Source organism: Phaethon aethereus (assembly GCF_964289735.1).
Source record: "Phaethon aethereus genome assembly, chromosome: 2".
NCBI classification, from domain to species: Eukaryota; Metazoa; Chordata; class Aves; order Phaethontiformes; family Phaethontidae; genus Phaethon; species Phaethon aethereus.
Window position 1 is genome coordinate 68874601 of NC_138582.1, and position 19800 is coordinate 68894400.

Here is a 19800-nt window from a genome sequence, read left to right on the forward strand (position 1 = left end):
TAATAGCTATGTAACACTAATTACATGTACATATTTGCACTGGTTTAGCAAATTCTGCTGGCCTATGTTGACAGAAATAATACTAAAAAAAAAAAAGCTACCTCTCCCCCCTGCAATTATACATTTTTAACCAAAGCACTTTTAAATGTCATTCAAAGGTAATACCTGAGAGGCCCACACACTCGCTGAGCTCCCTTCACTAATTAACAGATCATTAGTAAGAAAGAACCCCTAACTGTTCATCCCCGGCACCACATACTGTCTTAATTACCTTTGTGATGCAACCAATTTGTCTTTCAGTCTTTCTGTCCAAAATCCCAAGTGAATTGACTCAACAGGGAGAAGAAAAAAAAATGTTTACACACACATTTATGAAAATTCATCATTTTTATGACTGGCAAAGCATTTAGAGGCTAAGTGTTTCCAGCAAGATTTAACAAAGGGGATTTCAATGAACTATAAGAGAGACAGAAGTGATAGATAATGACTAAAGGAACAAAAAGCTCTTCTTGGGATTACAAATGTGGATATATCATTGAAAAGCTTTCCCTTTGTGAAGCTTTTGAGAAAGTTAATTATATCGTCACTTCATAATCATGACAGCTATGGGAAACAGCAAAACACTATCACAGCTGTTGTTTCCTTTTCCAAGACCACTGAACGGGCACCTATTCCTCGCCTTTCAAAATACTTCCTTGCAGAGTCCCTAATGAACAAGTTCCCTCCACGTTTATGTCCAATTGACAAATCCACTTGGAGACAAAATGTAAGCTCTACTTCCAGCGATCTTGCAACAGGGATTAGACTGCTTTTCTTCTCCTCACTTCTCTTCACAGATCTATAAAAATAAAAACAAAAACCCCTGACCAGTCTTGCAGACTTTTTTTTTTTTTTTTTTGGATGCACCTCAACGAAATACACACTGAAACCAGGCAAGAATCACTGATGCCAGGCAAAACAGGAGGCATGCTGGCTGCAAAAAGTACGCCAAGGAACCAGGTCATTTACTATACTCTATTTCTAGGGCTCTACCTTCTGCTCAGGTTCCTGTTTTACGAACACCATTTAGGATACAAAGCTTCAGTGATTAAAGAAATTGATGTCACAGAAAAGTATCTTCCTTTGAAACTAAATGCAGCAAACCATATACCTGACATCTCCCTGTGGGTTAGCATATCCTTAATTTTGGTCCCAAAGTGAAGCAGCTGGCAGACCCCAGCACGTAAAATGTGGTAACCTACTTCTTCCAGAAAACAAGCTGCTGGGATCTCCAGTGTTTCATTTCATTGCTACTGCTGACAAAACTTTCAAATGTAGCTCACCGATGACTAGGTCTCACAATAATTCCCATCTATAATCTACTATGATAGTTATTTCTAATAGAAAAACAAACTTTGCAGAACCTTGAAAAAAAGTGACCAGAACTGAAGACACTCAGATCTTAATAACAATTCAGTCCACTCACAGAACATGGCTCTGAAAGCCAAAAGGGCCCATGAGAGCCTGTTGATCTTCAAGGACAACCTCTTCAAAGTACAAAAATAATCCACTCCACTGTGCAGAAAGTAGGCATGGCAGAAGACCTACATGGGTTAACACAGAATTTATGGATTAGTTTAAAAAAAAAAAAAAAAGGAAAAGAAAAATGGGAGTACACAGAAGGTAGACGTAAGAAAACAAATACTTGGTAGGACTACAGAAACATTGTTTGAGCAGGCAGGATGAAATTAGAAAAGCCCAAGCTCATCTGGAGTTGAAACTAGAGAGAGATGTTAAGGGTAACACAGAGGGCTTCTACATGCTGGCAACAAAAGGAAGACTAACGAAACTGTAGGCCTGCTGCTCAACTAGCAGGGCACATAGTGACAAAGGATACGGAAAAGGCTTACTCAATGTTGTCTTTGATTTTCTACTAATGAGGCCTGAGCCTAGTAGTAGAGTACCAGGGAAGAGAAGCATTACTCACCTGAATGGAAGACCAAGTTAGAAAGCTCTTAAACAAGTTGGACATACACAGAGCCACAGAATCAGACAAAATGCATTTTTTTGGGTGCCCAGGAGGATTATGGAAGCAAATTTTCTTTCCAGAAGCCACATCCATCCAGCATGGATTCAGAGTAAGTAAATCAATCTGACTGTTTTCAGTAGTGAGATGATTAGCTCTGCAAATGAGGGAAGAGTACTGGACATTGTTTTGCCTTGACTTTACAGGCTTCTAACAGTGTCTCAAAGTATTCTCAGATCTAAATCAGTGATATATGAACTGAATAAGTGAACTATAAAGTGAGTGACAGAGCAAGCTGGACTGTGTCAGTACAGTATGGCTGTAAACAAATATACCATGTCCAACTGGTCTCTAATGAAGTTTCTCCAGATCAATATTGGCTGTAACGTCTGTCTTTACTAATGCCCAGAACGATGGAACAGAGTACCCCCTCAGCAAACTTCCTGAGGACACTGAACTGGGGAAAGTGGCTTGTATACTAAAGAGGAGGTACACTATTCAGAGACACCTCAGTTGGCTGGAGAAATGGCCTGACAGAAACCTCAAAGTTCAACAAAGGCAAAGTCCTGCATCTCAGGTGGAGTAACTCCATATAGGCTGGGAGCCAACCACATAGAAAACAGCTTTGCAGAAAAGGTTGTGGGGGACAAGTTGAAGAGGAGTCAGCAGCATGCCCCTTGCAGCAAAGGCAACTGTGTACTGGGCTGCATTAGCAAAAGCATAGCCAGCAGACCAAGGGAAGTGATTCTTCCCTTTCATTTGGCACTTGAGGGACCACATCTAAGGATTCTGTCCAGCTTTGCGACTGCCTATACAAGACAGGCATTAACATATGGGAATGAAGTCCAGCAGATGGCTTCCCAGATGAATAGCTTTCCTTGTATATAGGGTATACAAGGAAAGGCTGAGACAACTGCCTTAAGAAGATGAAGTTATTACTGCTGTTACCAACAACCTAGTTGGAGGTCATAGAAAAGGCAGAGCCAGACTCTTCTCAAAGATGCACAGTGGTAGGACAAGAGGCAATGGACACAAGCTGCAGCCGCAAATAGATTTTTCAGATAAAACTTTCAACAAGGTTTTGATGAAACATTAAAACAGGTGCCCAGAGAAGTTGTAGAAACTCCATCCTTGGAGATACTCAAATCAAAACTGGGAAAAACCCCGAGCAAGTCCATCTATGTTAGTCTTGCATTGAGCAGGGAGTAAGACTAGATGACACTTAGAGGTCCCTTACAATTTAAATAATCAAACTTCCAGTAGCAATCAAAACCCAAAACTCTACAACTTGACCCTATCAGGTAAGTACAGTGAGACTCACAATACTCCTGTTCATTAAAGCTTTCTTGCTAAAGCCAAACTAATGTAGATCAAGAAACAAGGGGAGGGAAGAAACCCAAAACATTTACTACAAAAAAACAGATGAACAGGAGATTTACTGTGGTTATTAAAAACCTTGTGCTGCATACACAATTACTTGGGAACCAGATATTTGCTGAAGGTATACATAGAGCACCTGCATTTAGATAACCATGTATGATGTTCTGCCCTCACTGCTTTCACTATTTCAATCTGTATATGGTTTAAGGTATAGACTACTGCACATTGCATTTTGCTTAGGGCCACTGCAGCCAACAAGACAACATTTATGTTCTGTCAGCTACACAAAGAGCAGATCTTGTGGATCACTAACAGACTAAAGAAAAGGTGTATGTTCATGCATGTGAAGGAGCTTCCAGGTTTGGTTCATTCCTAGGAAAGGTTGCAAGTAACAGGTGCTTATCTGGAGGGCACAGTACTGGAACTTTGCACATGTTTTAATTGCATGAATGTCTCTTAGCTGGAAAGGGTGTATTATCAGGGTAGTCAGTTTCTCAGTAGTAGCATACATGAAAAAAGGAAAAATTATGGAACTCTTGCAATAGATCTTGTCACTTTTTGTAAGGCACTTTTTGTTATCACCAGAGCCTAATTTAATATGGACAGGGTCCTACAGCTGTTTTGGAGAAATACAGCATCCTGAATTGGCAGTAAAAAAAAATATTCTGAGGTAGTGTTGAATATAGCAACAGCTTTACAGAATAACCCTTAACAATGCAAAATGAAATACCTGAGAGCCAGTAAATTAAAATAAAGTTAATCAAACTTTTAAAATCTCAGTTATGAACATTTTTTTAAAATTAGATGATATAAGCAGTTGACATCACTAACAGTTTTGAAAAAGAAAATTACCTATGTTTCTACCAATGGTTAGCATGCTTCTGATGAACATAGACACATCAAGGAAGAAAGAAGTGCAAAGGCAGAACTCTCAGAAGGAAATCTAATCTCACTTCCTTTCCCAATTCTCTCCAATGCACCTGCCTTCCTCTACTTCTCAGGGAAGCATTCTCCAGGTTTGTTTTGGAAGAAAATGTTGCTTAGGCTCTGACATCAACACCCTATATTGCTTCTGCTTACGCTCCCAAATGTTTCTCTAAATCACCGAGAACTCACTCTCAAACTTGGCGGGGGGGTGGGGGTGGGCAGCAAGGAAAAAGGTATTGCTAATGCATCTAAAATCACTCCATTATTAAAGCACCTATTACTTGAAAATATCTCTAGACTCTCTGGAAGATCTCTTGAAGAAGCTCTGGTATAAAATTTACAGCATATTTGTATACTTGTTTTTTGCGTGAGCCAGCTCCCTCCCTTCAAGGAAACAAAATATCTGCAAACTATACAGGTGAGGCTTACAAAATAGCCTGCAAGGTGAACAATTGGTCCTCCTGAATAGCAGTATATAACCCTTAAGTCTTTCAAAAGAAATAGGTTTGATTAAAACACAACGGATAGCTGCTGGGCATGTAGAAGAATAACCAGTGGTAATTCCACTCTCCCAAGAAAGCAGTATGAGGACTAGTCTCTTGCTTAAGAAAGCTGTCCTGCCAAAAAAAAACCCAAAGCAGATTACAGAGGAGAACAATAAAGATATCAAAAGAAAATGAAGTGTGGCACCACAGAGTTCTTCAGCTGCCAGCAATAGGATCTCTGACATCCTACTGTCAGTAACTCATTTATACATTTTCCAGCATTGTCTGAGTCTTCTGTTTGAAGAATCAATTCAGTTTCTCCTCTCTTCTCTCCTGAGCACTCCAAACAGGAAACTTGCCCATCACATGGGTGATATGCAATTCTTCATAGCAAGAGCCTAGGTTTCCTCTCCTCCTCCTCCCTACCCCCAACCTAGGGAAAGATCCTCAGTTAACTACTATTTCACTCTTTAGAGGGCATGACAGATGATGGACAACTCAGAACTCCCATGACACTCTTGGAGGGAATCCATTTCATTGTACAAGGCTCAGTGGCCTAAAATTTGCCTGTAACTACAATATTTGACTAATGCTCAAATTCAGAATATTACATTTTGAGCAGGATTCCCGACTATAAAACTTGTTTCTTAATACATATGCAGAGAGAGGCAAATGCACAGAAATATGCTCTGTACATTGTAAAATGTACACAGAGTTCAACTTCTCTTTGGGCAACCTACTACAGCATTTAACATTAAGTGAAAACACATTTATTTCATTTTACTTTCCCTATTTGGGTACTTGCTGTCATATTAACAAGACACGAAAGACAGTAGCAGTCAAACAAGAAACAGAAATATTACCCTAAAGTGTTTTTTTCCAGTTAATAGTTTAATAGGAAATTCAAAAGTTCATTGACTAGTGCTTCTTTTAAGTTACTGCTCCTAACAGCCACAATTGCATTGCTATATAAGTAGTATTTTGAAAGCTTCACTAAAAATATAAAACATTGTGGTGTAAGACCAACTGTAACACTAAATATTACCTGCCAATGATAAACTGCATCAACTTATAGGGTAGAGCATACACAGTGGGGCTGCTGAATCATAAATGGAACATACATCAGGCTTCCGCAATAACCCCAAGTGAAGAGAAGCTACTACTTATTAGAAAACTAGGTAAGCTTTAAGACTCAGAAAATAAACCAACATTTCACATTCTCAGAATATGATAGGACAAATATGCTCTTCAAAAGGGTTGCCAAATATGTTAAGAAATAGGTGTTCTCAGTTTGTCCACAACACCTTTCCAAACAAGCTGCAAAGAAAAGGTATAGTAGTGGTGTTTTGAAACCTAATAAACCTCCACAGATTGAAGTACAAGAATTGTGAAATCTTTTTACAGTTGTTTGAAGGGGAAAAAAAGAAAAAAGAAAGAAAGAAAAAAAGATGACAGAAAACTTCCCCTTTCATTTCCCCAGCTATCAGTTGGTGGTTTCCTCTAGTCACACCTATTCTTCAGGGACACTGTGCATGAGTCTCCCAGTGAAGTACTGAGCAATATGACAAATGTTTTTCATACATATGCAGAAGAAGCATGTGCAATGGAGTGTCTTGTTCTAGAATTTTCATTACAAGTGAAGCATGCACATCTGCAAGTAGAGGCAAACATATAGAATGATTGGGCCAAAGAACCACGCCTAGCCTTAGAGAAGAATGTGATGAGCCACTGTCCTGTCAGCATTTATTCCACTGTCTTAGATTCATCTTAAAGCTCTGTCCTACCCACTATTAAGCAATATACCAACATGGCAGAAACATCTTAACCTATGAGCGCAAGGGGCCGCAGGACATTACTATGCATCTCTTATTCCAGTGTTGCTATCAGTGTATATGATCCTCTACAGCCTGTGCTGTGCGCTGCTCGCCCCTCCACTCAGCTCCAGCACTGCAGGAGCAGGGGTCACACCAGCCTGTACTTCCCCGTCCTCTCTCCAGCCCCTATGTGCCTTGCAGCAGCCCAGTACAATGCCAGCAAATGAGGTTGAAAAACTGGAAGGGAAAAGAGTTGTGCTGGGACTGGTAGGTATTCCTGTAATGCCTTGCACTCTATAATCTCCATCCTAGCAACCCAGCCTTCAGTGAGACTGGGGAGAAGAATATTAGTGAGATCCAAAGCCCTCTGAAATTTTAGTAATCTCCTACTGTCAGACTTCTTAGACAAAAGAGCTTCTTTTGATATTGATGATGTATGTTTTCTTCCTTTTGCAGCATTTTAATTCCCCATCTAGAAAAGAATTATGCTTATCCAAAAGTCTGGAAATTTAATTTTTTTTTTTTTTTAAACTTCATTGCTATTACTAAGCAAGACCAGCTTAGTAAGCTGTCTTCACAGCTACAGATCACTGTATTCTGTTTTAGGAACCACTGATGTAACACTAATAAGCTCACTTATCCACAACATATGCCAACTGCCATGCTCAAAAAGGCTCTGCAAGATGGCACATCCTTTGGATGTAGAGCAGAATGCTCTCCCAAACCTTATCAACCAAGATCCCGGTTTCATTGCTGGTCTCAAGTATTCATAGCTGTTGGTAACAAGAGAAACAAAGTTACCAGAACTTTAAAACCCAATCTGATACACATCAGACACCATACTTTGTAAAAGAGTTTTTCAGCTATGTTAAAGAAAAAGGATCCCTCCCGCTCTCAGTCTGCTGAGGACAACTTTTCCAGAAGTCTTAACAAATCTACCACAAGCAATGATTCATTGGCTTGATTCAAGTATGTAACTAGGCACCTTACAACACAGGGCCACGCCTGATACGATAATGAATGACACAGATAACATTATACTTTTTTTTTTTAAAAAAAAACAACTCGTATTCTTCTTGAGGTTTTATGTATACAGTTCTTTTTAATCACATTAGAAATTTGTTTTAATGACACATACACAAAGAAACAGCAACTAAAACATGGGGAAATTTTAGATCTTTGCCATTTCTTATTTTTTAGTTGGCAAACACAGATCTAACTTTTGCATATTAAATTTGCAGTGATCAACTGTACCATGAAGAAAGAAAAATGCTTTCATTAGCTCATGTCTACTTTTTCAGACTTGTACTTGGCCATTTAAATGGCATTTTAAAACCGTACATACTCCTTGGTTTTGCTCATTGGAGTCTGTACTTAAAATAATGGTGAAAACCAACCTAGAGCATTGTTTTAATGCACAGATGTGACTGGTTCTTCACTTTAGTCTCTCACATAGTGAGCTAACACACTATAGATAGTTATCTATATATAAACATTTCAGATGTGTTTTTTCAAACCCTACCAATTACATAGGTTTACTAACCCCAAAACTACAGCAAGTTTATAATAATTTAGCAAGAACTTATCCAGGTTGAAATGCACATTTCAAAGGGATAACAAATACTTGTTCTGTTGATTAAATACTTGTCCTCACATTTCTAACTAATTCATTCATTAGTAGGTAGATTACTATCCCTTTGGATTCTCAAAGCTCCATCTACCTGTACCTCCAGTTACTCCTTCATTTTCTGGCCAATGTTATTCTCCCAAATGTTTAAAACAGATTGATGAAATACATTAGCATCTTAAGACCAAATCCTATTAAACTTATTCACACCAGTCCCCTTTCACTCTGCAAGTCACTTATGCTATGAAAGGTCCAGAGTCTGGCTCAATGCAACTCCAGAAAAGTAAGAATCACTACATCACCCTGTTTAAAAAAACAAAAGTATAACACAGACAACTTATCTCCATAAAATACACACATCAGTGATTGCGTTTTTGTGTGTGCAAAGCCAGAAGGTGGCTTAGGTCACGCGTGTAATGCCAGCCTAAAGAAAAAAGAAAAAAAAGCTGTAGCCTGACAACTAAAGATAAATGTGACGACTGTGGAAGACAACCCGGGAAGTTTTCCCAGCTTCTGCCACCGAGCTCGGACGGGGTTACTTTGCTGCAGGCCTGCTCAAAGACAGGGCGCACAAGCAGCCCCGTCCTCGCTCGGGCACGGGAACCCGCTCCCCTCGGTTTAAGGGCGGCAGCCTTAAACCCCGAAACGCGGGCGCCAAGTGGACTCCGGAGAGGCATCGTTAAGGCAGTTCCCTCTCGGCGGCCGCGGCTCCCGTTACGGCCCGAGGGGCCGCTCCCTCCGTTCTTCGGTTCCTGAAGAAAGGAGGCGCGACGCCGGCCTTTCTCCGCGGAGGAGCCGAGGCCAGGCCCTACCGCCCGCCAGGCCAATGTCCCGGACCCGCGGCGACTCCCGAGCCCCGGCCCGGAGAGCGCCGAGCCCAGGCCCGGCCCCGCCCCACCGCCGGCCCGTTCCGGGTGCGCAGCCTATCAGCCTCGGCCACAACACCGGGCTCCGCCAACCGGGGCCGCTCCCGCAGCCGCCGCTCGCCTGCCTCCCCTCCCCCGCCGAGCAGGTGCCGGCGGAGCAGCCCCGGCCTCGGGCCCCGGAGAGGCGAGGGGCGGCACCGCAGCGGGGCCGGAGGCCGCCACCCGGCCCGAGGCACGTTCCCGGCGCGCACGAGCGGGGCGAGCGGGAAGACGCTGGCGGCCGGGAGGAAGAGCCCCGAGGCCCGCCGGCCACCCCCACGCCACCCAACCCAGGCCGATGCTTCCCCCGGCGGGACCGCGGCGGGCCGGGCGGGGGAGCGGCGGGGAAGGGCAGTGCTGTAGGGAGCGCCAGTCGCTCACCAGGAGGAGGAGGAGGCGGCAGCCAGGGTCAGGCAGGAGCGGGAAGATGGCGGGTCTCATGGTAGATCGGGCGCCCGGGAGGGGGAGAAACGCGGCTCCCACTCTCCGCCGCGGCGGCTCCTCACTTCCCCCGTCGCCAGGAAACACCCGGGCAAGTTCCACCGCGGGGCCCCGCGCTCCCCGCCTCCGCCGCTCACTTCCGGGTTTCCGCGCTGCGCGGGACACGCCGGGAAACGTAGTTACAACTGCGTCCACCTCGCAGGAAGGGACGGCAAGGAAGGAGGGGTAGGAGGGGCAGCGGCGCTCCCAGAACGCACCGGGGCTGCCCGCGCGTGGGCCCCGGCCCCGCCTGGCCGGTGAGGGGTGGGGCCTGGTGGCAGCGCAATGAGGAGGCGGGTGGGGTCGAGGTGAGTTACGGGGCGCAGCTGCAGCGGCGGGGAGGGGAGGGAGGGAGGGAGGGAGGGAAGGAAGGAAGGAGGCGGCTGTCACCGCCCGGGCGTGGCAGGGTTAACCCTTCCCGCCTTGGTGGCGGGGGTGTCCCATGGTACGGCAGCTCTTTCCGCTCTTGATCGGACGCTGGGGCTCGTTATGGGTCTCGGGGGGCTGCGACCCCTCTCTCTCCGGGCGGGGTGTCCCGGCCAGCCCTGGGCGGTGGCGGGAGGCAGCCTCGTTGCTGAGGCGGGTGGCGAGTCGTGTTCCGCGGGGGCCTGGGCGGGTTGGGCGGCCCCCGCGGAAAGTTATCTGCGTTTCGTTTGGCATCGCTGGGTCCCGCGTTGGCCCCTCAGGCGCCGGGACGGGGCAGGCGGCTTTGGCTGCGGGAAGATGGAGGGGTATTGAGGCGCCATGGGCGTTGGGGTCTTCGTTTCCTCGGAGCTGGGGAAGCCACTTCTGCTTGTGGTGCGGGGGAGAAAGGCAACCCTGCGTGAGGGGAAAGTTTAGCTTGATACTAGGGTTAAAGTGAAACGTCATCATTCGTTTTTATTCCTTGACGCTTCAACAGATCCATGCTTTTTCTAACTTCCTGAGTTCTAAAATGCTGAAAAGGAAGAAGACCTAAAGTTTGGTGCTTCCTCCTCTCCCAGTAAAACTTTGGACCTTACAGTATTGCTTTGAGACCTTGCAGAGCTGTTTCAGAAAGATCATGGAGAGCTGTACTTTGTGTTCTTCGCATTTCCAGTATGTACACAAGAGTGAGGAGTGAAACGGGGCATAACGCTATTTAAAAGAAAATCCTTTACATCAGCTTTTTGCAAGTCAAGCCCAATTTGGCTTCAAAGAAAGCCCGCCAGGCTCAGACTTTATGTGTGACCCTGCAAAAATCATTTGGCCTGTCAGTTTCATGAGCGGAAAATGCCAGTATATATATATACACAACTCATGGCTTTTTTTATAGTCTGAAACTGGAACTTAACTTTTATCAGTTCTGCTATGCCTGCCTTAAGAACCTGTGCTCCTCAAGCTGTAGAATGAATGTCTTCTGAATTCATTCACATTTGAAAAATACTTTGGTATTTTTTTACAGTAGCTCATTTTTCACTTGGAAACTTCATCAGTAAAATGTGATAGAGTGATCTTGTTTAAATTTTAACAACTTTGTGTTTTGATGAACAGAAAAATGATGCAATTCTGATTATCTGTGTAATACAAAGTAGAATTATCATAGTTTGGTATAAAATTTCACATACATTGAAGAGCTCTTGGTGTCCGTGTGACTGTCCATTTCAGGTGACTTGACAAGGCTAATCTTTTTCAACATATGAGCTTAAAGAAGAAAAAGTGAATTATTTACTTGATTCCAGTAATACAATGCATATTACAGATATGTTATTTTTTATAAACAGATCTTGTAGTTATTGCTTGATTTTTGTTGTTTTTTATGCCTAATGAATAAATGCCTCGTTTTTGTTAATGAGGATCTCTATCAAGTCCTCCAAACACCAGTTCATCTGTTTGTTATATACATGAGAGAAGTATCTGAGGAAAGTTACATATTTTCCTCCTATAGTTCCTCTTAATATTTCAGAATTTCTCTGATGCAGAATTAGCTCTTTCAATGGAGTTAAGATACTGTACTGAGAATTGCTGTAGAGATAATTGGTTGCTTCTTTCACCTGTATGACTACTGACACTTTATGCAGATGTGGCTCTTGTTTTCATCTGGAAATTATGAACGCCTTTCATTATTTATTCTCTTCTGTATGCAGTCAGTTTTATACAATTGTTGATGTAGTTGGGATGTTTCTGTGCTTTACTAAGTTCTCCAGTATTGGCTTAATTTCAAACACTGCTGCCCCTGGATATTTTATATTATAGTTTATTTGCTTGTGCAAGGGTAACATGTAAAGAAAATGGAGGAAAATATGTCGGTGATAACTTTGGGGAATAAAACTAGTATCTCAAAATTCCAACAAGTGTAAAACTCCAATGGTGCATAGAGGTCCACTTAATAATGTAGAGTCCTGATGTATGCCCTGTATCCAGAGGAAACGTTTGAGGAAAAGTTAAAGACAAGCTGTACTCTTTTATGCCAAGTGCATATTAAACTATGTAGCACATGATCCATCTCTGCAGCGTTTTCCTTTCTCTTTCCTCTCATCCAGATTGCAGTTGAGTATTGTAGTTTCCTTCATATAGCAGGCAAGTTTATATAGCTATAGGAATACCCAAGGAGAAAAAAAGTAATCATTAAGTAGGGGAAGGCACTGTGACTACTTGTAACTGACGGGCAGTTTCATGTTGTCCCTTTTGGTTTCTTCAGATTTGCCTGAATCAGAAAGCCTCATCTGCTTTTATCCAGTATAATGTAGAGAAGATAAAAGAAAGCATAAAGCCAACTGCTAGGTTGGGAGGAAGTGTTTAGCTTTGAATGAAACATATCCATTATGTGTCCTAAAAAGTCATAAAAACAGTTTTGTAGGAGGAGAGGATACCTGGGAAGCAGAGAATGGTGCAAGTATTTTGAAAGATGTGGATATTCTTTATCCTCCTTAAAAGGAAGCACTGATTGTAGCTAGCACTGGGAATGTTTGAAGGGCTGTTACATTAAAAATAAAACAATTGTGCTTTATGTCTTAAAGTGTATTTGGGCTTGTTTGGGCTTGTGTAAGCTCTGTCCACCATGCCTTGTCATATATGCATCTGCACTTCCTTTGGCTTTCTTAAGCACGAAGTCAAGGTGAACTTTTCTGTAATTTGTTGTGTATTATGGCACTGTTAGCCTGTCTTACATGGCTCTAAAAGTGGAAGTGTTGTTAACCTGCTGCCACATTAGACTCTTTTTACTACTTTCTGTTCTTTGCTCCTAGAAGTCAACAAAGCTATGAATCCATTAATGATACAGTTCTGATTGTGGAAAGGATTACCTACATATGTGGTAAAGCAAGTGTGTCAAAAAAATGTTCAATGGCTTTTCTGAAATGTAGAGAGGCTCACCAAAGTCAGTAAGGATGGAACCATTCATGACTTCCAACATCATCGCTGTCATGTTATTCTGAGGCTCATGGAAGAGGAGAGCAATAGGATAGGATCATATTGTTCCATAGGTTTCAGATGACCGGAAATGGCTCCGGAACTATTAATGAGAAAAAATACTTTCATCAAGTTATGTGAGCGTCCTCACAATTCTGTACCATCGTTATCAACAGGGTGCACCAGTGCTGGTGTAGAAGCAAGTAACTATTGTACTCTAATAACTGATCGCTTCAGACAGGTACAAATGCCATACATGCTTCATGTTGGCAAGTTTGTTTTTGGGTAAGTGATCAGGGTGATTTCTGAAATAATTTTATAGGGATCCCTGAAACAAAAGTTGGGTTTGGAGAAACTGCTTGTTTTATTAAAGTGTAGTGAGCCATTGCATATTTCCATAACACACGTTCTCTAAGGAGTGCTAAAGTTAGGCAATACCATACTTACTTCTGGTTCTGAAGTGGCCAACAGACGGCAGAGGGAGATCTGTGAACACAAGCAAGGAAGTGTTCCAGTAGTGAGGATTTCCTGTATGTGTACTCGAGGAAACTGGCATTTCATGCCTTTCTAGTCACACCAGTACTAGTTTTTGTTGGGGAGAGGTTGGAAGGTAAGGTGTTACATTTCTTAGGACCTGATGAACCTACTTTAATGGCTCAGGAAAACTCAACTAGACAGACTTCAGGGAAGGAGAGTTCAGCGGTGCAGTTAGCTGTTGAAAGCAGCAGCATAGCATGCACTTGGCTGAGGACAAGATGGAGAAGCAACAATTTAGACACTAGTGTGTTAAAAGCTTTGCCTGCAGTTATTGTGTGATATATTTTAGATAATGTCTGAGTTACACCTGAGTGTTTTCCTGTTGCGTGCATGCAGTATATTGATGTGTTGTTGAGCAGGTTTGCACAACCACATGGCTCTATATTTGTGCTTCTTCCAAGGATGTGGTATAAACTAATACTGTGATTCTGCAGATGTTGAGTAACTGATTAGATTTACCATGAAGCTTCCTGTATTAATTTTCTCATCAGCTCTCCAAGGAAGTTTGGAGCTTGTGAAGAAGAGTCTACAATTATATGAGAGTATTAAGTCATATTTGGTGGGTTTTTTTGTTTGTTTGCAGGTAAAGGTCTTTACCTTTATTACTTCATGCTTAATATTTGCTGTAGAAATTTTCACTTAATTTTACATAAAAGTGAATGTTTTTTCTGGTGTTTTAATAAGATTTCCTCCCAACACTGGTATGTATCCATCTGCAGTTATCTTAATAACAACAGATGCTGTTAGCAATATATAATTCATAGAACAAATAGACCAAAGATGGTTGAAAATAACAGTTGAAGCAAAACAGCTTTCTCTTGCTGTTTTCCAAATGTACTGTGATGTAAATGTGGGACATGAAAAAAGGAGTATATTTAAATGAACATGGAACAGAAGATGAGGTGAAAAATTCTCAGAATTCAGTAGACAGCCTTAGCGATACCTCCTCTTTTTTTTGTGGTTTGTACAGTTATTGTTTGCTCACCTGAGTTTGTTTTCCATTCCAAATGTGAAGTGTGGTAAGAATTGAAAACAGAAGTTCAAGTGTTTGATACTTTTGGAGAAAACCAACAGTTTTTCAAGTGTACAGGCCCTTCTTCATTTCTGAAGTGGTGTGTGGTCCTGAGCTGGTCATTAGCAAGATCTTGAGGCAGTGGTAGTTCAGCAAAAGTAGCATTTCTGTTTCAGAAGAGGCTAGGAAGGCAACTGTAGTAGTAGATATTATTTAGGAAATAAATAGGGAATAGAGAGTGGCATTATACTGCTGCATATGTTTTGCCCACATCTTGAATAACTAGTGGAATTTTCTTTCTATTGCAAAAGGGTTAGAACAGAACTGTGAAAATGTCCAAAAAAGGGCAATTAATAGTCATGCATAAAGAAAAGCTGCTGCCTGGGTGACAGCTAAGTAAGCTATGACACTCTCTTCTAGAGGAAGATATGATCGGGGAGGATATGTTAAGAATCTGTAGAATAATTACTGATGGATAAGAACTGTTTATTTATTGTCCCTTCCAGGACAAGGATTAAGGGTCCTCAGATGGCAAGAGCCAGGACAAGAAAGATGAAAGCAAGCGGTTTGTCCATAGAGCGTTTGGTTGTGGCACGGAACTCCTTGCCAATAGATGTTGTGGATGCTATAAGTTTGCATAATCTGAAGAGGAGAGTGGACATGTTTATAGTAGAAAAATTATTTGAAAAAAGTTAACAGAATTTGCAGAGTAGTAAATACACAGAAACCAAGTCCCCCTTAGGAAGGGATTGAATTAGAAATAATGGCAGGTTGGGAGAGTATTTGGAAGAGTGAGACAAAATCATATTCATATATGTAGAATCATAGAGTCTTTGGGTGGAAAGGGACCTTTAAAGCTCATCTAGTCCAGCCCCCCTGCAATGAGCAGGGACATCTTCAACTAGAGCAGGTTGCTCAGAGCCCCGTCCAACCTGACCTTGAATGTTGCCGGGGATGGAGCATCTACCACCTCTCTGGGCAACCTCCTGCAATATTTCACCACTCTCATTGTGAAAAATTTCTTTCTTCTATCTAGTCTAAATTTGCCCTCTTTTAATTGAAAACCGTTACCCCTTGTCCTGCCGCTACAGGCCCTGCTAAGAAGTCTGTCCCCATCTTTCTTAGAAGCTCCCTATAAGTATTGAAAGGCTACAATCAAGTCTCCCCGGAGCCTTCTCTTCAGGCTGAACAACTCCAACTCTCTCAGCCTGTCCTCATAGGAGAGTTGTTCCATCCTTCTGATCATTTTGATGGCCCTCCTCTGGACCCTCTCAAACAGGTCCATGTCTTTCCTGTGCTGAGGGCTCCAGAGCTGGACGCAGGACTCCAGGTGGGGTCTCACCAGAGCAGAGGAGAGGGGCAGAATCCCCTCCCTCGACCTGTTGGCCACGTTGCTTTGGATGCAGCCCAGGATATGGTTGGCCTTCGGCAAGCGCACATTGCCGGCTCATGTCCAGCTTTCCATCCACCAGTACCCCCAAGTCCTTCTCGGCAGGGCTGCTCTCAATCCCTTCACCTCCAGCCTGTACTGATACTGGAGGTTGCCCCAACCCAGGTGCAGGACCCTGTACTTGGCCATGTTGAACCTCATGAGGTTTTCACACTGGCCCGTTCCTTGAGCTTGTCCAGATCCCTCTGCATAGCAACCCATCCCTCAGGCATGTTAATTGTTATATGTGTGTGTATGTATATATGTGTATATATGTATATATGTGTATATATGTATTTGCTCTGTTCTTTCTGTTCTTTGGCATCTATCATTGACCAGTTTGAGACAGGATTTAGATCCAGACTTCGGGTCTAATTCATTGTGGCTTTTCTTACGTGCACATTTTCCCACTTCTGTTCAGGTTTTAAGAACACATGATCTAGAAAGCTGATCTGATTATTTCAGTTATGCCAGTTGGTCTAATAAAAGATACTACTTCAGTTTATAAACCTCGTCCATAGACCATCATGGTAAAATACCACCAGATATCCAGTACTGGAGGAATATATCAAGTTGATACTTGATAACAAACTTCAATGGTCACTGAATTGAAGCATGCATGCCCACAGTCTGAAGAAGTGTCTGTGGGATTTCTAGATAAACACTATCCTATTTGCAGACTTTTGCAAAGCTTATTCACTGAAATCTGTGTTGAAGGCAACAAAACTGTAATATATATATGTGTATATCACCTTAATGTAGGCTTTTCCTGGTTGAATCTTGACTAAAGGTAGATTTAATCCACAAGATGAGAAACGTGTTTGTTCTTTTCTGTTTTTAACAGAACAGTTTATTCTCTTTAGCATTGTTTGAGTCATTTTAATGACTCATTATAAAATCCATTCTATTTTACTGGTTTTTTTCTAGAACTGAATTCCTACAAAAAATGTTGGTGTTGCAAATCTGACCGATGGTAATACCTTGAAAGAGCATGAATATTTCAGCAAACTGCCTCTTCAGTGGTTCCTCGTTAGCATCTGAAGTGCATGCTGCTGCTGTTAATGGAGATAAGAGTATCCTCCAAAAGCTAATAGCAGGTAAATGTTTTCATTGTAGATGCATTTGGATCGCTTCAGAACTGAAGCTTTTTGGTTTTGACATACTGCTCTGATCTTTAAGATATGTTTTAATTTCTTGATTATATGTATTTCTAGAATAATTGTAGTCCTGAAAATAGGACTGATTTTTGTTGCTTCTTATTATCTGTTGCCTTTGATTGGTACTTCTGTGTGAAGTAAAATATAAAACTGGTAAGTGATATAACCAGAAGAGTTATTCAGGACTCATGTTTCAGGGAATTTGAAATTCTGAAGTGCGTTAGGCTGAAATATTTTGGTCCAAAATCCTTATTTTTTGAATCCTTGCTTCTGTGGGAAATTGGATAAACTTGTTTTTACAGATCATTTATTATAGTTAATGCAGTCTTGTCACAGGGTAGTATTTGGGGGCAAAATATGCCAGCCCTATTTGTTACTTTGATTCTGATACACTAACAATGTTTCCCAAGACAAATTAAATGTAAAGAGAGAGACCTGTCCTATTGAAGCTGAAGTAAAAAAAAAAAAAATTCCCATCCATTAAAAAGCCCAGGATTTCACCTTCCCTCTCTGTCCAAGAACTATATGGCATTCCAGGTTAGTAGTTTTCAAAAGCAGTATATGTTCTGTGTTCCAAAAGCAATCTTACATACATTTGGAAGGCTGTCATGATAGGTGAAGACTTTGATTTTCAGAGTTTCTCATTAAATGCAATTCCAGATGATACCGTAGAAGTTTCATTTGCTCAGACTTTTTTGAAAATCCCATTCCTGGAGCTTGGTGATGGTGAAGGACTGTGAAATAATAAGAAATTTAGTCTGGATTTATGCCATTAACTGTTAGTTTTAATGCATGTAAAGGATTTAATGGTAATCGCATTAAACCAACAGTGAAGTTTCTTTATGTCTCTGAGCTGTGTTAAAGACAAGATAGTAAACTATGTGGATCTATTATCTGAGCTGCATAGAAAGCAGTAAATAGTTTTTTACAAGGTAAATTTGTCTCTAAAAAGACAATTAGAAGTGATTTAACTCAAACAGGAGAAAAAGTTTCAGGGAACTGACTTTACAGAAGCTGCACTGGTTGAAACAAATATTTTTTGTTGGGCCTTTGACTTTATTTAGTCATATGATGGCTTAAACATTTAATGCTATCTGTTCACTCTTCTGTAGAACATTTTGTAAACAATGTATCAGCAGCTGATGTGCAGATGCTTCTAGAAATCTATGGCATACAACTACAAAGTAGCTTTAAACATCTGAGGTTTTTTTAAGTTCTCTGCCTGCGTATATGGAAGGGGAAAAATAGTCTGAGCTTTCAAATCCTGGCTAACAATCAGAAGCGACAACAAAGAGTTTTTGCTGACTTCAGTATGTTTTTGCTAATCTCACAGCCACAAGATGTATTTTGAAAATGCAAAGGAACAAGTACTTCTGTGCTGCTGGTACACCTTGTCAAATCTACCACAAAATAGCCATTAGAACCAGATATGGAAATCACTATTCTTTTAATGGCAATCGTGCAGCAACAAAATAAAAATGTGGTATGTTATTTTTACATGGGAGAGAAAACTGTTTAATCCTTGCAGCCTTTGCTATAATAGCAAAATTTAGCTTTTCTGCTTTATCGTGTTTTGACAGGATATGACACAAACCTCACTTTTAGCCAGGACAGGACCAAAAAATAAGTATTGCCTAGCAGAAGAAGAATGCATCAGAGTAATATTTTTAGCTGTTTACCAGGCACTGTTGAAAGTATAACTTGATGCCAGAAGTAAATTGAGCAATTGGTGTTATTCACTGAACTTCATGACTGCACTTAGCAGCAGCAGCATTTAATTCAGGACAGTACTTCAGCGTTATGTGTGCGTATGCTGGATTGCTGAACAACATTCTCCTAACACACTCAGGCTTTGCATCTTGATTATGTGGCTAGTGGTATAGGCAGAAACATAAAGCCTGAATTTCTGCTTCTTTTAGGGAGAGCTTTTTACCCCCAAATTCATTATTATTTTCCTGTTTGAGTTTTTCCTATTCGATTATTAACATAGGAGGGGCATAGCGGCTGATTAAACAGTCTCTTAGAGCAACCCCTCTAACCTGTTTGGTGGTTGTTCCTTTTCCCATCTGTAGCTTGATGGAGCATGTGTGACAGTGTACAAACATATACATTGTTTGCATATAACTCAAGAGTATGGACACGTGTAATCTGCTGCCCCATAGCCTGTGATTTTAAAGGAGGAGGTGTTTGAAGTAATGCAGTGTGTTCTGGCTACTGTGTTCCTATGGGTTAATTACCATAAAGCACAGTACATGCCAAGTGTTTATTCTATAACCAATGCTCTAACAAAAGCGTGCTGATTGTTTGCATTGCATGAGCTGCTTAATACTGTATAACATTGTGTTAGGATTGTATGATACCAGGCTTTGGGGAATACTCACAGTATTTTCTGTGTTTTATACAACACCGAACATGTCTTTAATTAACAGTTCTTCAGTGTTAGAACCCATCTATGATTTTAATCCTAGGCAAAAGGGAGCCAAAGTTAATTTTGTATTTTGCATTTAGCGCTTTTATGTACAGTTTCAGGAAGATGCATCTAAGTGTTTTAATTGTTTATAAGAACTCAATAATGTGGATAATAGTCATTATACTGAGGTGTTCGTTCAGTCCAACTCCTCATTCTAAAACCCTTATGTATTGCTGGCATACAAGTGCTTCTGAAACTCTGAT

General features: G+C 41.5%; 2 protein-coding genes across 2 annotated transcripts in view; one reads left to right on the plus strand and one right to left on the minus strand.

Annotated features, from left to right (window-relative positions):
• ERP44 (endoplasmic reticulum protein 44) overlaps window positions 1-9584 on the minus strand; it is a gene marked incomplete at its 5' end in the record, with an annotated part of 53728 nt that extends 44144 nt beyond the window's left edge. The window contains one exon of the mRNA XM_082015592.1: window positions 9525-9584. Within this exon, the coding sequence (XP_081871718.1) occupies window positions 9525-9584 (60 nt within the window). The remainder of the gene's footprint in view (window positions 1-9524) is intronic.
• A 7356-nt stretch (window positions 9585-16940) lies between these two features.
• Window positions 16941-19800, plus strand: part of INVS (inversin) — a gene marked incomplete at its 3' end in the record, with an annotated part of 95457 nt that continues 92597 nt past the window's right edge. The window contains exon 1 of the mRNA XM_082014739.1: window positions 16941-17067. Within this exon, the coding sequence (XP_081870865.1) occupies window positions 16962-17067 (106 nt within the window). The 5' untranslated portion in view covers window positions 16941-16961. The remainder of the gene's footprint in view (window positions 17068-19800) is intronic.